We start from the raw sequence: 17,048 nt of genomic DNA, 5'->3' as shown, positions 1-17,048 counted from the left end.
GGGGGGTCTGCACAGCCGCACCTTCCCTCCCTGTGGACAAGGCCCTTAAAACCACACAAATCTGGCGTCACTCCAAGCTCTGCCTCCAGCAGCGCTGAGGTCCTAGGAAGCCGAAGGTGGGTACAGGTTCCCTTCTGCATTGTCTTTGGGATCAAGTGAGGTGACGTATGTAAAGTGCCTCGCACACAGTAAGGCAGGTGCACCAAAGGATCCTGGACTGAGCCGTGACCCAGGGTCATGCTCACTCTTCTGGCTTCACACCTCTTCTTTTATGCTGCCTGTATTTTATGCTACCTATTTATATCTTTGCCATACACCAGTGGTTCTCAACCTTCCTAATGCCGTGACCCTTTAATACAGTTCCTCATGTTGTGGTGACCCCCAACCATAAAATTATTTTTGTTGCTACTTCATAACTGTAATTTTGCTACTGTTATGAATCGTAATGTAAATATCTGATATGCAGGATGTATTTTCATTGTCACAAATTGAACATAAAGCATAGTGATTAATCACAAAAACAATATGTAATTATATATATGTTTTCCGATGGTCTTAGGCGACCCCTGTGAAAGGGTCATTCGACCCCCAAAGGAGTCGTGACCCACAGGTTGAGAACCGCCGCTATACACAGTCTGCTCAGGCTGTTCCCCTTGCTTGGAAGGTCCATTCTCGGCATCTCTATGAATTTCCCTATTGGCCTTCAAGGGCCCAGTCTGAAGTAACTGCTTCCCAGAACCCCCTGCTGCCCTGTCTTCATGTCTCCATCCTAGCTTCAGGACTGCCTGTGCATCCCCTAGTTGCTGGAGCTGTTCTCTCCATTGTTTCACAGTGGAGAAGTGGCAGCAGCTTTGACATGGGCCCATCCCTGATTTAACTCCCAGCTCAAGTCCTCAAATTGCTTCAGCTCCCTCAGTTTTTCCCCTGGGGCTTGGGGATAATGTTAGCTATTAAGTGAGATATTTGCACCAAATGAGGTCCCAATGAGTTGCCATGGGAGCTGTGCCCTCCTCAGCCGTTTCCAAGGGCAGAGTAAAATGTGGTATGCAACTGGCGAGCCTCCACAGCTGGGGCCTCACCCACGCAGCCTGCAGCTGTGGCTGGAAGATGGGTTGCTCACACCTGACTCTTGCTCTGCCTCTCACAGGCTACCTACATCTACATGAAGGCTGCCTACCTCAGCATGTTTGGGAAGGACGACTACAAGCCGTTTGGGGATGACGAAGTGGAGTTGTTTAGGTGAGCCCTACCACTGCGCCCCCATTGTAGGCCTCAGCCAGGCTCTGTCCAGGGGACCAGGAGGAGGTGCTGGGGTTGTCATCACCCCTGGCCCTCCCCAAGGATTGCCCCACATGCCTGTCATTCCCGTCCATCACCACCTTCTCCTGCTGCTGCTTTTAGAGCCAGTTGAATCTGTTCAGAGGCTTTTTTTCACCAATGTGGTTTTGTCAACATCCTTTCTACTGAGCCTTTTTCATCAGGTCAGCAGGACAGATGTGGACACTGAGGTCGAGAAGTCCCTTCTGCTGGATTAACCTGATATACTCAGAGAAGCACAGTAGAGAGCCAAAGAGTCAGATCAAATAAACAGGATTAAATCCAGCCTTTGCCATTTCTTAGCTGTGCCACTGTGGACAATTTCAGCATCTATAAAATGGGAATAACCTCTGCCTTGCAGCATTGTGTTGTGAATCAAATAGAGGATATATTTATAGAGTCTGGAGCCACTAAACTGTGGCGGTTTTTATTAGTATTTGTAGGGCCCTGTTTGCCTTTGCAAAGGCTCTAGAGCAGGGCTCAGCCGTGGCAGGTTGTGATTTGAGCCCAGGGCCTTCCTCCAGTTGTAGTGAGGGTTGGCCTTGAGGTGGGGGTAACCTAGCTTCCTGAGCTACCAATGCCTGAGTCATAGGGCGTTCATCATTTACTGAGTGCCTCTGCCCCTACATTTCACGTAACTCTCAGAGAAAGCCTTTAAGGGAAAGTGTCTGAGGGGGAGGAAGATAATTTTCCCTCTATTCTTCTAGGTTTTTGGCTGAGGGCTCCACATTCCCCGTAAGAAAAGATTAACAGGAGAAAAACAAAGAGAAGTTTAATAACGTATGCCTCCTATATTACCTTAAATACCATCTCCAACGAAAGACAGAACATGTTGGGTGGGGAGCCAGTTACAGGTTTTCAAAGCACAGTAAAGGAGGGTATGATTGTTATGCAAATTTAAGTCTCTACCTTCTCTATGGTAAGAGTTTCTAGAGATTTTTGTCACCCTCCTCTTCCTATTATAGAGAGGGAGATACCCTTATAAATATAAATGTCTCTCACAAAAGGTAACTTCTAGGTTTTCAAGAGTTTTTCCTGTGCCTGCTATTTCTTAAAAATAACTTGCCTAAAATAATCTTTATGCCAAGGAAGCAGGTTGTGGGGTGACAAATTCTACTCCCCTTCATATCATTATCTCCATTTTAGGAATGAGGAAACAGGCCCAGAGAGGTTTCACAGTGAATAAGCAGGGGAGGCTTCTGGTTGCGGGACCTCACAACTAGGTCCAGTTGTTTCCTGGGTTTGGGCGGCTCAGGTTTGAGGGTCACAGCCACACCCTGTGAATGTGGCAGAAATCAGAGGGTAGGATGGAGCTGGGTGGGTGAGGCCCCAGCTGTGGAGGCTCACCCAGTTGAATACCACATTTTACTCTGACCTTGGAAACAGCTGAGGAGGCCCCAACTCCCTCCGCATGAGGTAATTAAAGGTTCCAGCTGTGAGGTCTTAGGCAGGTCCCTCCCTCCCTTTCTCCAGGTGCTTGTTTCCCCTGTGAAATGGGGTCAGACTTCCACTGGGCCTTTTGGAAATGGGGTGTGGGCGTGGAGGAGAGACAGCCTGGGGTGTCTGTGTGTAGCCTCACCTCTGCCGGCTGGAGAGGAGGAGCCCCTTGCCTAGCCACAGGAAGTGGTCAGGTCTGGGGACAGGGCCTGTGAAGTAAGGCCATAGCCATAGGCTATGAATCCAACACTGTTCTCATATAGAGGAGGAAACTGAAGCCCAGAGAGGTGCCCAGCAGACACTAGGCAGTCTGGGGACTCTCAGTTCTCTCCCGCTTTTTCTCACCCTGCCCCCCTCCTCCACCCCCGCCCCAATCTCTTGCAGAGCCGTGCCAGGCCTGAAACTCAAGATTGCTGGGAAATCACTACCCACGGAGAAGTTTGCTATCCGGAAGTCCAGGCGCTACCTCTCCCCCAAACCTGTTTCATTGCCAATCCCTGCTCTGGTGGGTAGGAGAGTCTTGACTGGCTCTGCACGCCAGTTTGGAATTGTAGGGGTTAGCTGAAAGCCAGGGATACAACCAAGGACTCAGGGAAGTGGGTGAGGGAGAAAGACCTTCATGCCTCAAGGGCCTGGAGAGGATTTCACAATTCACCTGGGGCTGGGGGGTGAGCAGATGAGTCTGAGCCAGCCCTTGCCTTGAGAAAGTGCTGGTCTACTTCGGTGGGGATGGGAGGGGGGAGACAAAAGAGCAGCCCTCCTAGACAGCTCCACACACCTGTCCCCAGGCAGAAGCATCACTCAGCTGTTTGTGTTCCTACCCTGATTGTTTCAGTCTTGTCACATGATTGTAATCGTTGTTTACACTATTCCCTTCAAGGGCCCTAGCTTTTCTGAGGCCTGGGACCCTGTAGTATTCAACTCTGAAATAACAATAATAGCTGACATTATTATTGGGCACTTGATGTGTTTAAGGTTCCTTATGCCTGTTGCCTATGGCCTCATTTGATCCTCACAATAACCCTGTGAGCAGGTACTGATGGTATTTCCATTTTACAGATACGGATACAAAGTCCTAATAGATAAGTGATAAAAGTAGAAAGATATCTAATAAGTGGATAAAATATAAGTAGGAAGATAAAATAATGTGTCCTGGTCACACAGCTTGTGAGTTAGTCAGAATTTGAACCCAAATAGTCTGGTTCCAGAGACCATATTCTGAACCACTGTTTTGATACTTATTCCATGTATGATTTTAGCAGGCATCAGAGAAGGTTCCACCAGTTTTTTAGGAGTCCTTGTTATTCAAATAGTAAGGCAGCTGAAAAGTAAAAGGGTTTTCAAAGACCTTTCATTGGATCTGGTTCTGCCATTCACTAATTGTATGACCTTGGATAGGGTCTATCTTCCCTTAATGTAAAATGGGATAATATATACCTTGCCCATTTCATAGCATAGTTATGAGAATCAGCTGATAAAATGTGTTACTTTATAAATAAAAAAGCTCTATATTTTAAAAAATATTTGAGAGATTGATTTGTTGTTCCATTTATTTATGCATTCATTGGTTGCTTCTTGTATGTGCCCTGACTGGAGATTGAACTTGCAACGTTAGTGCATTGGCATGAGCAACCTGGCCAAGGCCAAAAAGTTCAATACTTTCAGAATTTATTTAGAAATTGTATCCTGAATATCTCTAAACAAATTTTAAATATTTTATAAAGTAAAGCTATTATCATCAAATGGGGGGGGGTGTTGTAAAGAAGGGAGGAAGGGCAGGGGAAGCACCTATACAAAAAACTTAGGAGAGAATTTCTCAACCTATAACCTGAATAATGCCATTTATGCATAAAATGATTTGTGATTAAATATATTGGGTAAGATTGTTCTAAACAAATTATTTCTCCAGTATTTAGGAGCTTGAAAGGGCCTTTAGTGATCTTCTGATCTGAGCTGCCCATTTTACAGATGGGGAAACTGAGGCCCCATTGAGAAAACCTAAGACTGATTTGCTCCCCTGCCCTCAGGAAATGATGTACATTTGGAATGGCTACGCTGTGATTGGGAAGCAGCCAGAACTCACAGACGGGATACTTGAGATTATCACCAAGGCTGAAGAGATGCTGGAAAAGGGGCCAGGTGACTACCCCCAGGCCCTTGAACCTGCCAGGCTGGGTCATACCACAGGACTTTCAGTTGAAGCTTCCTCTACCAAAAATGTCCTTCTTACTTCTCTACCCTGGTAACTGACCTTTGCCTTTCTAGACTGAGCTTTGAGGACAGCTCCTCCAAGCTGTCCCTTTGTCTCCAAGGTAGAGTCAAGGCCTCTCATAGGCTCCCACAGCCCCTGGGCTTCTTTCAGTCAGCCTTGATTTTACTCTGTTGTCATTGTCTCAATATGTCTTTCCTCCCCAGTGTGAGTTCCTTGAGGATAGGGACCATGTGTGAGTCACCTCTGTGTCCCCAGGGCCCAGCACAGAGCAGGGACCCCAGAAACAGACATGCCTGTTTTCTTCTCTCTCTGCCCTGTCCTCAGAGAATGAGTACTCAGTGGATGATGAGTGCTTGGTGAAGCTGCTCAAAGGCCTGTGTCTCAAATACCTGGGCCGTGTCCAGGAGGCTGAGGAGAATTTCAGGAGCATCACTGTCAAGTAAGTGCCTCTGTGGCTGCTTCCAATCCACATGGCCTACTGCTGGGCCCGGTTCTCCTGGGTAGGCTTTTCAGGTATATTTCTCCCTCATGTGCGCTCATACTCCAGTGCCTTGCCCTACCTCTGTGCACTCTGCAGTACTAGCCTCTACTGTGCCAGGACCCTTGCTGGGCACTGATCATTAAGACCTCATCCTCCAGGGCCACCAGATTGCTCAACTACAGTAGCCCATCCACACCAAGAGTTCATGTGAATGGTGCCCCCTGAAGTGTGAAATTCACCAACTCTGCCCTTGCCCTCGTCCTTGGAGATCACCGGTGTTACAGATAGCTACAGGCAACTCAATCTGGTATGATCAGTGCTAGAGGGAAGCAGAGAAGACAGCAGGTGTCCTGAGGAGGAACCTAAACCTAATGTAAGATGCCAGGAAAGGCGTTCCAAGGATGCTGTTTAAATTATCAGGCAGAGAAAGCAATGGAAGAGGGGTTTTAAGTGGAGTAGGTAAAGCAGGGGTGCTTGGGTACAGAGATGCCTTAGGCTGGAGGGACAATGATTAGGCTTTCCCTGCCTGCATGAAGTTATAGAGGGAAGGGCTGCAGACAAAATAAGGGGGGGGGGGTGTATACTGGCTGTGTTGTTTACAAGACTGAACTTTATCCTGCAGACATAAAAAAGCTAGGGAAGACACCAGACATGGCAGATCTGGGTTCTAAAAGGGTGTTTCTGGGGCAGCATAGTGGCTAGGTCAGAGGGGCCAAATTGGAGACAGGACACTTCCAATATAATAAACCATTCAACTTGGAAAGGGGGTTGGGGACTGAGGTGGGAGTGGGCTAAGGATATATGAGCCATATGGTGTTGGGAAGGTGGGTCCCAGGTGCAGGGGCTTGGAAGGCTCTGCTGTGGATCCTAAGCCTTTCTAGGGCTAGGTGGTGGGAACCTTCCCGAATTGTAATTCAGAGCTGATAACTCCACTCGGGGGCATGGGTTGGATCCTCCCACTTGGAGAAGGTTCTGGAGGAGAAGCCTGAAAGATGTCTCAAGGGCAGGGCCTGTAAGCCATGTCTTCTTCTGTCTCACAGTGAAAAGAAGATTAAATATGACCACTACTTGATCCCAAATGCCCTGCTGGAGTTGGCCCTGCTGTTTATGGAGCAAGGCAGAAACGAAGAGGCTGTCAAACTCTTGGAAAATGCCAAGTAAGGCTGAATTAGCTGATGAGTACTTTGCTCCCCATGAGCTCAGGAGCTTCACCTGGCTGGGGGCAGAGGAGCCCAGGCATCAGTGAGAGAGGGTGTGGGCAACGCAGGATGGCAGTCCAGAGGCCAGACCTGTGTCCCTGGGAACCCAGCTCCACCTAGCGTGCAAAGGCTTCCTTCTCAATTTACCAGTGAGGAACTGGAATTGCAGAAGTAGGGAGTGAGTCACCCAGGGTCACACATGTTAGCCACAGGGCTGTGTGAAGACTCAGGTCTCTTGCCTTCTAGCCCATAGATCTACCTCTTGAAACCTCAAGCTTGGGGACCATTGGGAACAAGAGGGGCTCCAGAGGGCATGAGATCTTGGTGAGGAGCTACACAGCCTTTCTGCTAATCCCTATTGGGCAGGCCCAACTTCCTTTAGACAGGGATTTAAGCCTCTGCAACTCTTCCTTGGCTGATGGGCTCCCACAGCTCAGGCTAGAGCAGCCTCATATGTATAATTCTCTGGTCTCTTCCAGGCAAAACTACAAGAATTACTCCATGGAATCAAGGACACATTTTCGAATCCAGGCAGCCACACTCCAAGCCAAGTCTTCTCTAGAGAATGGCAATAGATCCGTGATCTCACCAGTGTCCTTGTAGTTTTGTGCAGCACTCCCAAGCTGGAAGACAGAGGCAGCTGGACAGAGCTCCTGGAAACATTTCAGAACTGATCCCCAGCCCCTGCCCTGCCTTTGGGGTCCACCGGTGCTCCAGTGAGATGGCACGACCCAAGTATCCGCGAAGAAGCCAAGCTGGCACTGTTACCAGTGTGGCCAAGGTCCTTTGCAAGGACAGAGCAGGTGGAGCCTTCTGCCTGCCCTATCATATACGGGTACTTGTTTTTCACTGTGATGTTTAAGAGAATGTATGAACAGTTTACATTTTCCATAGAAATATAATTATGGGATCATAGTTGGCTTTTTAAAAAACCACCAACCAACCATCTGTATATCTTTGCTTTAACCCATACCGATCTGGAGGTAAATCTGTATGCCAAAGGCGAAACTGCTTTTCAGACTTCAGCAAGGTCTCAGCTTTCAGGGCTGGAAGGACCCTCAGGAGGGTCTGCACTTCAGGCTTCAAAATTTCTGGGGGTTGCACAAAGACACCCCTATCTTACTTCTTACACTTTATTTTCACTCCCTTTGTATCCTTCCAATTTAAAAAAAAAGAAAATCAAACCTGTCTTTTTAGTGAGATAATGCTCACTTGAGTTGATCTGTGGGGAAAAAAATCAATCTCTACCAGTAAGGAATGGGGATGCTGAGGCCGGACAGAAGGGGAGCTGTGTGGCTCTTTCTGTGCTAAGAAGTTGGGTAGGTGGTTGTCAAATTGAAACCGCTCGGAATAATGTATGAAATCTTCTGTACTTCACTCCAAGGTACATTTATTTACCAACAGCATTTTTCTTAGAAAAATGGTTGTTATTGGCCTATTGTACATGTTTGAATTTTTTCAGTTAAAAGTAGATATTTAAGTAATAAAACTTACATACTTAAAAGAGATCATGCAACATCAATTTAAATGAAATATGTGTTGCTTGAATCCGTAGGCAGCGCAGAAGGTCTGGATCAGAAACTTGTTTTATTAACATGATATTCTAAAATTTTTAGAATAAGTTACCAACATTTAAAAATGGGGAGGTTTCACCAATAAATCTGGTCTATTAAAAAAAAAAAATCTGGTAACCTTAGGCCTTATTACCATAAGGCAACAAGGCAAGAATCAGTCAGAGCTGAGCAGAGGTGTTTTTAAACACTTATACTACCCTCTGGTCCCTAAAATCACCTGCATTTGCAACCTCTGGGACTGTTAAAAGGAGAACTCAAGTTCAGTGATCAAGGTTTACCATTCAGAATCTCATGACAGCATACTTCAATTATAATAATTTCCATAGAAAACTCATGTACACAGTAAAAATATTCATCTGTGAACATGTCACTCCTTAAATACATGAATGCAATTTCTCTAAGGGAAGAACTGCAGACAACTTTCTAATCATCCAGCATTGCTGTATTTAGCAAACACTTCTGAGCATTTGCCAGTGGTTAGGTGTGTTAATCTACTAATATACAGTCAACCAGTTTCTGGTGACAGATACTGAATGGGTTTTAGGTAAAGCATATTCTCATTGGGGAAGGAAAGCAAAACAGAAAACTCTCACCCAAGGTCCTCTTTCACAGTTGGTACTGTCAGAGCAGAGCTGCTATGAAATTTTTTTTCCTTGTTAGAACTAGATAAAAGACTGCTCTCCATAGAGCAGCCCTCTGCAAGCTCTATCTCCTCCAAAGCCTGGATGCTGGGAGGCCAGCCTGTTTCTAGGCTGCTGGGCAGGGCGGGGGTGAGAGGGCGACTACAGCCAGGCTGCTGAGAGGACAGCTTTCCATGGCTCGCCCACTTATTAGAACCCTATCGCTGTAAAAAGCAGCACTGGACATAGGAGACCAAACATAATTTGCACAGTAGTTTATTTTTAAAAAATCCCTTTTACTTCAACATTTATTTTAGGTACTTTTGCTTGTATTTTAAACATTTATGCCAGATGGTTTCCTTGTTTGTTGCTTCTTTCTTGCTAGGCTTCATTAATTAAGCCTACATCACCTTCACCTCTGTCTGCTGCCCTGGCTGCAGTCTGGCTGATAAGAGAAATCAGTGGGTTTTGTCTCCTTAAGCCCATCTGCAGCTTGAGATAGTCTGTGAAAAACATGCATGTGAAGGAGGGTGGAGGGTGAACACATATCCTTGTGCAGAGGGTGAAAATTATTATGAGCTAATTCCTGTGTCTGCTTTGAGCCATTTCTGGTTACTTCTCTTACAGATCTTTCCAGCACATCCGCCCCAGATAGGCAGCTGATCAGGTGGAGAGTTTTGGCCTAGAAATAAGACTTCAATTCTAGTCCCTGCTTCACTCTTGATTTTCAGAGTAACCTTGGGAAAGTCACAGACCCTCTAAAAACTAGCAACTTGGACTAGATTACACTCTTTCCTGTCAATAATTCTGATTCTAACTCTGGTCAAGTCTGTTGGTGTGTTACCAATCTACTCAACCAAAAATGACAGGATTCCTCAATCTGGTGCCTTAATAGGAGCCCAGAATTTATCTTCATTTGGGGCAAGTCTAAATCCTGCGCCACACACAGGTACTCAGTTGTGAGGAAGTAGCAACTGTGTAACCTGACCAGAACAGGCCCTTGACAACGGAAAGTCTACCTCTGCCTCTCACTGGTTACAGGCCCTTGCGCTTTCAGCAGTATGCTGGCCCCTATCAGTTCTCCCATGTGTTGGCAGGATTCCCTATTCCTTATCTCTCAAGTCAGAATGGGAGTATTTCCAAAATAGCTATGGTCATTCACAGCAAAAGCCATGACCTGACAACAAAGCCAGGACCCTAAAAGGTCAACACCAACCCAAGACTTGGCTGAGGTGCTGATGGGAGATTCCCAGCAACTGAACAATAGCACCCAGGAGATTTTTAGAAAGCCCTGGCCTGTAAGTACTCAACAAATATAAAATCCAAAGACAATTTTCTCCGGAGTTACTCCCAGATTTATTTCTCCTAAAACGATGGGAAACAGACAACTTATCCTTGTTTGCTTCAAAATTAAAGCTTCACAGTGTACTTTTTCAGTAATTGTTTCCTTATGTCCTTAATACCATCACACTAATTCAGTAATAATGGGAGGTGCCTGGATTCCAAAAACCATGCAGCAAATGGGAACTTGTTTCCAATGTTGGAAAGTGCCTTTCTGCTTAGGTTAGCACAGCTCCTGGGAAATCCGGTACAAAGCTCAACAGGGTAAGTTCACAGACAAGGAGCCTCATTTGGGGCTTGAAAAATTCATTTATAAATTAGCAATCTATGAATTGCCTCCACTGCATAAAATCAACTTTCAAATGACAAAATGTAATAAAGCCCCTCCTTTGTGGAGACATACAATTATTGAAGGTCACAATGGACTTCTAAAAGTTGACATTCAAGTTTAATTAGACATGTTACAGCTAATACCTCACAAATGGCTGGACTGGGTTGTCTTGTTTTTCAGATCATTAACAAACACTTCTGAACACCAGACACTATATGTTCTGGGTGGGAAAAAATAGCTAATATCAAGTGCTCATTATTTACCAGTTGCTACTCTGAACACTTTACATGGTTCTAATCCTCACAACCATATTGTGAAGTAGGGACTACTATTGCCATTTTACAGATGAGCAAACTGAAACAGATTAAATAGCTTGCCTAATATCACATAGTTACTATGCAGTATAAAGATCTGAAGCAAAGCAGTTCAACTCTAAAGCCCACGCTTATCTAAATTGCTGGTTGAACTTAAAATGATCATTTTAAAGTCGGATCTGACTGCAGTGACCTGGCCACTGTTAAGGTAGAAGCTAAAAACTCAAACACTAGAAATCCTTGGTCTGGAACACATAGAAAATACACATTTGTGTGGCAGTTCCCCCAGGCCACTTGGCTTCATGAAGTAGGGATAGGTTCTAACTTGGACAAAGCCAAAATAAATAAAAGGCAACCCTTAAGCAACAGTATTTGCTCATAAAATCAATGAGGGATACTGGAGGAAAAGGCATGATCTGATCTCCAGATGGATAGGTAGAGTTCTGGTCAGCTACTCCAGAGACAAGAAATGAAGCCTGAACAGATGCAGAGGCTCAGGCCCGGATTGAGGCGTGAGGGGTAGCAAACCATGTGCTAGAATAGATTTGGTATAAGACAATAAAAGGCAGGAACATTTGACAAGTGGGGAGCATATGCTAAAGGCACACAATTTTAAGTTTGGCTGGCTGGCCAAACACATCACATCTGTGGGTCAAAGTAGTCCATGGGCCAGAAATCTGTCACCCTTGGACTGTAGCTTTCAGATAACTATCTATGAAAAGAGGTCATGAGCAAATTCACAGTAAGAGAAAAGCTTGATCTCCTAAAAATATCAATGTTAAGTTCTATTAATTACATGGGATAGTGGGAAAAAAGCACAGACTGGATTCAAACTTAGTTGGAATTAGTTCACTGCTTTGAGAATCAATTTATATTTCCATAAAATGAGGCTAATGCCAACTGCTTCACAGGATTGCTGAGAATAAAAAGAAACCATGATGGAACTGCCTTTTGAACCAGCAATTCCATTTCTAGGATTATATCTGAAGAATCCTGAAACACCAATTCAAAAGAACTTGTGCACCCCTATGTTCATAGCAGCGCTGTTTACAATAGCCAAGTGCTGGAAACAGCTTAAGTGCCCATCTGTAGATGAGTGGATCAAAAAACTGGTACATTTACACAATGGAGTACTATGTAGCAGAAAGAAAGAAGGAACTTCTGCCATTTGTGACAACATGGATGGAACCAGAGAGAATTATGCTTAGTGAAATAAGCCAGGCAATGAAAGAAAAATACCATATGATATGTATGACCTGATACAGGAGACTAATGAACAACACAAACAAATGAGGAAAACTGAACCAGAGGCATGTAAACAAGGAGCTGACTAACAGTGACAAGGGGGGAGGGGGGAGGGAGAGACAAGGTGGGTAAGAAGGGGAAGGTTCTGGTCAAAGATCATGTATAAATGACCCATGGACATGGACAACTGGGTGGGGACTGACTGTGGGAGAAGGGGTGGGCAGGGTGTGGGGAAGCAATGGGGAAAAAAGTGGGACAACTGTAACAGAAAAACAAACAAAAATTTTTAGTGGGGGAAAAAAAATGAAAGCAAAATAATAAGTGAGCCAGCAAATCCCCCCTGCCAAAAAGAAGAAGAAGAAGAAGAAGAAGAAGAAATCATGAAAACACCCTTCAGTGTATTAAGGTGGTAAATTTATTGGGCCTCATATACCGTGGGAAGACAGCGGTGGGGTTGGCCTTGGTGATGACTGATTCAAGGGCTCTAGTGCTTCTCCATCTCTTGGCTTTGCTCCTGTCTTAGATGGGGTACTGGGCAGACAAAAACAACATGTATCCACTGTATGTCCTTTTATTCAAAGTTCATATGCAGGAACTATGGTCTGCCACATTCCAAGGTGAAGGGAAGGATGAGGACAGTGGGTGTAATCTATGGTACTGGTTAATGACAAGACATCAGAAAGTTGCCTTTGCCCTTCTTGCCACCCTCAAAAATCCTGTTTATAAGATCTCTATTTTCCACCTGGCGTATCTGGCCACACCATGCTCCTCTCTCTTCTTCAAGAGTGAATAAAAACTTTATTCTCTTAAAAAAAATCCTATTTTCCTATGGGAACTTCTTTGATGATGGCTCCCTCTTCACCAGAAATGATTAAGATTCCCTAGCACCTGTCTTCTTCCCCCTTCTCCTTCCCTTCACTTAATAAATAACTATTAACACCAATTGTCTTGATCTCATGGAACTTGGTCTGACGAGGAAGACATACAAGTAAACACAGAATCACAGCCATGGCGTAAATAACCAGGGCATGTGTTCAGTTCAGGGGATAAGCCAGCCCTTGGAACAATCTGGGTAAGTGAACTACAGGGCAGAAACTATAATTTCAAAAAATCTAAGACAGAACTGAGCTTGACATTTTAGGAAGAACAAAAAGAAAGTCTATGAGGCTAGAAGGTAGAGTACTATGAAAGAAAAGAGGCAGAAAGCCAACTGTCTCCATGAAGTTTGGATTTTACTCTCAGCACAGTGGGAGGCTATACATGTTCTAAGTGGAGGAATGACATCATCTAATTTACTCAAAATTATTTTAGCTGCGCTGTGAAGGATGGATTACATAGGGTTAAACATGGAATTTTGGAGGCTGGTGCCCATACCAAAGGTTTCCAGCACCAGCTGCCTTTGCTTTGTGTAAAATTGCTGATAAAAATACATCTTCCCTTCACCAGCTACAAGACTTATGGAAAAAAAACAAACGACTTTCAATATGCTAAGTGACAGGCTCTAAGATGTAAGTTGGCATTTCATATCCTTTGCTTGTCAGGAAAATCAGAAACCCAGTTTATCAAAATCTGCACTTCAAAGATATCTTCAAAGCCATTAACTCAAAGTTTAAGAAATATAGTCCTGAGAACAGTACTTGCAATAACAATCTCAAAGTGCCCTCCTAGATACAGTACCTGCTCACAAAGAAGAATGTTTATAAATGATTCTTCCTCATGTCAAAATAACATTATATTGATTATCAGTGTAAGCAAGGGCAATGAAGACAAATAGTTTGTGAAAAACAATTTCCCTTCCCCCTATACACTACACACTATAAAATGGTAGCTTTTTAATCTATGTTCTGTCTGCTGAGTTCAGCTACCCTCAGAGACAGAAGGTCAGGATTCTGCAGTGTCAAAGCTCAAGGATTGGCTCTGATTGTGGAATTAGCATATGCAGCCTATTCTCCCAACTCTAGCATGGAGAGTGCTGGAAGCCAATCTCAATGTCTTTCTGATAGCATAATGCAGGCTTCCCGTTTTGCACAATACTTTGGGATCCTGAATGACTAAATTAACTATGTGGCCCCCAGAGAAAAGCTGGGCTTATCACTTTTCAAAACCAACCCTGACCTATGTGGCTCAGTTGGTTGGGTGTCCTCCCACAAAGCAAAAGTTTGCCAGTTTGAGTCCCAGCCGGGGTACATATGAGAAGCAACAGATCAATGTTTCTCACCCTTTCTCCTTCCTTTCCCTCTCTCTAAAAATAAATAAAATCTTAAAAAAAAAAAAAAAAAAAAGCCAACCAAATATTGCAAGCATTCAGAATTCACCACTATGACCAGATTCTTGAGGCAAACCCTCAGTTACCGAGTTCAACTTCTTTTTTTCAGTGCCAAGCAATGTGGAGCCTGTAAGCACTGATGCTACAGAAGGGGTTCAAAGCAAACAGGTGCTGCTCATCCTTTGAACACAATCAAGTCTTAGATGTCTAAAATGTGTACCTTATTCATAACGCTGCTTTGTTCTTCATTCATATGCAGAGGAAAACAAACTTTCTGTGCAAAGCATCCAAAGATGACTAAATCTTCCAGTGGACAGTAACTTTTAGTTAGTATTTCTCCTAAAGTTTCCTTTAAAACTTTATGAACTGGTAAGTGGGTTTAGTCTATCAGTAACAGTAATCAGATGGTTCCAGTTATTGTCCTGAGTGATAAAGCAAACAAGAACAATGTGGACAATTAAAATGTGCAGACAAGTCCAAACCTCTTTTGGAAAATTTCACTAATGCCTCTAACGGAAACTTTATGAACTAGTTAATGGGTTGTAAAGGGACTCATCGGGATTTTCTATTTCCATGCTAAAGAGTAAGAAAATAACCAAAGGACAAATGGAAAAGCAAAGTCTAGGTACTCTTACCTGAACAATCAAACTGAATAATCCACAAGCACCCAACACTGTTGTCCCCTTTTAAACTATCCTGTGTGGTTTAAAAAGGACTGGTCAGAATTAAATAGGCTAATCAATTTTTTATGGGATGCTTAGAGAGGTCCTCATAAAAGGAATTATAAGAGTATTTTAAAATTAATATTCTGCAAATACATGTGCTTCATCCATTTACTACCCTCCATATGTTGTTTTAATATAAATCTCAATGTGTTGTAATGTAACTCCTAGGAGCTAAATAAATAGATGGAGGTTATTTTTCTCTAGCTAAAAATACTATATGTGCAGATCTAACAAAAAGTCCAGCAAGTTTTCCCTAAATTTATAAAATTAACTCACTGTATCTTTTAAACCACTTAGGAAAAGTACTATTTTAAGATGTTTATATAATGCAATTCAACCAAACATTTACAGTTACTTGATTAAACCCTTATGTTTTACTTAAATCATAACAAACTAAAGCCCTGTCTAAATCTCAATTGTGAACATTAAACCACTACCTCGGCATAGGTAAATACATATTTTGATGTATACAGAAGTGAGAAAAAATTCTTTCAGAAACTACTTTTGATAGCTCTTAGAAAAATCTCACTTAACAGTGGGTCAACCAGTAATTATATTCAATGCAATGATGAAAACTTTGTAGTTGGACCTTTTTTACTCTATTTAACAAGCATTTATTAAGCACTCAAGTTTTGAGTATATCTCCCTAAGGGAAAAAATATATTTAAAGAGATAAATGGGTGGATCCAAACTTTTAACAGGCCCTCATGCTGATGCCTCCCATGATGGGGACGTCCTGAACCAGGCTTGTGTCTCATGAAAGTCCAGCTGAGTATACAACTAGAGCAGGGAAGCTATGTAGAGAGGGTACAGAGACAGGGCTAACAAACTATCTCCTCTGGCTTCCTCCCCACCCAATAAAAGAGTAGATGATCTTTAAATTCAGGTGAGTAAATTTAATATTTCAGGAGCTACAAACGTAAAATCCAACTTTTTGCATGTTCACTAATTTCAAAGTTATAGGCTTAAAAAATTAGTTGAGGTTATTATGTCAGTTATGAAGCACTTACATGCAAGTGAATGAGTTGACTCAGAAACTGACTACTAGACACCAAACTGTACACATTTCTGAATTATGCCAATGAAACTTACCTTCTTTTCCTGTTTCCCATTTTCAGGCTCAGGACCATAGGCAGCTCTACTTTTGACTATTTTATTGTTATTCCTTTTTAAAAATGCATGCTTCCTTACGAAGGAGCTTTGTACACAGAGAATCTGCTACTTCAGTGTTCACTGTATTCTGTGAAAGCATACTGTTTTAATACCACACGGTATACTGAGAGTAGGGGGAGACTCTTATAATACCTGATTTAAGAGGTTTTCTACAAGAACACTCATAGTATTGAAAAGATTTGTGTGAACCAAACTACAAGTATCTAAAAGTATTTCAATTTGCTGGGTTTATATTTAAAAAAATAAGGTTCTTTTATTTTTTCCTCATTAGGCTTTTCAGACATATTAAGGCCTATAGCCAAGCATGAACACATCTTGCTCAAAGCTAAATATGTCAAACCCATCATTTGGCTTTAGAATATTGAAGCTATCAAGTTTCCAAATTTATCATTAGATGGTATTAAATGCCAATCCATAAAAAATACTTTCCCAAAAGTATATATACCTAGAGATTTAAAAGTAATTAATTAAATCTATATATATCTATTTTAGAGAGTATTAGATAACGTGGGGAATACTGTCATGTAATCAACTCTAACTTTAGCCCTTTACAACTGTATTGTAACTTTATTTAACTTAGTAAAAGCCAAAACTGATGGTTCTTAACATGGTATGTGAAAATCAAAATCAAAAATACAAAGTACCTTAAAAAAAAGCATTCAGCTCAACACTGGTTCCTTCACTATCACTGTGAAACTTCTGTGAAGGAAGCCTTGTATAAAGAAAAAACTAATAGCAGCATAGAAAATGATTTTTTTTGAAAGTTCATTTACCATATTTAACGATCTAGAAAAAAAAGTCTGACTATAACAC

At 42.8% G+C, this 17,048-nt stretch overlaps 1 protein-coding gene across 3 annotated transcripts in view; it reads left to right on the top strand.

Annotated features, from left to right (window-relative positions):
- TTC39A (tetratricopeptide repeat domain 39A) overlaps positions 1 to 7,382 on the top strand; it is a 47,668-nt gene extending 40,286 nt beyond the window's left edge. For 2 of the 3 annotated variants that reach the window (XM_090269437.1, XM_090269436.1), the window contains 5 exons: positions 1,148 to 1,239; positions 3,139 to 3,259; positions 4,782 to 4,893; positions 5,291 to 5,405; positions 6,488 to 6,640. In XM_090269437.1, coding sequence (XP_090125563.1) covers positions 1,148 to 1,239; positions 3,139 to 3,259; positions 4,782 to 4,893; positions 5,291 to 5,405; positions 6,488 to 6,608 — 561 coding nt within the window. In that variant the 3' untranslated portion in view covers positions 6,609 to 6,640. Of the gene's footprint in view, positions 1 to 1,147; positions 1,240 to 3,138; positions 3,260 to 4,781; positions 4,894 to 5,290; positions 5,406 to 6,487; positions 6,641 to 7,125 lie in introns of those variants that run through there. The other variant, XM_090269438.1, reaches the window with a different exon arrangement.
- Positions 7,383 to 17,048: the final 9,666 nt, after the last annotated feature.

The sequence above is a fragment of the Furipterus horrens genome, unplaced genomic scaffold (genome assembly GCF_987537825.1).
Source record: "Furipterus horrens unplaced genomic scaffold, mFurHor1.1.pri manual_scaffold_3, whole genome shotgun sequence".
Taxonomy (NCBI): Eukaryota; Metazoa; Chordata; class Mammalia; order Chiroptera; family Furipteridae; genus Furipterus; species Furipterus horrens.
The sequence above is the reverse complement of the archived record's forward strand: the minus strand, read 5'-3'. Positions and strand labels throughout refer to the sequence as shown.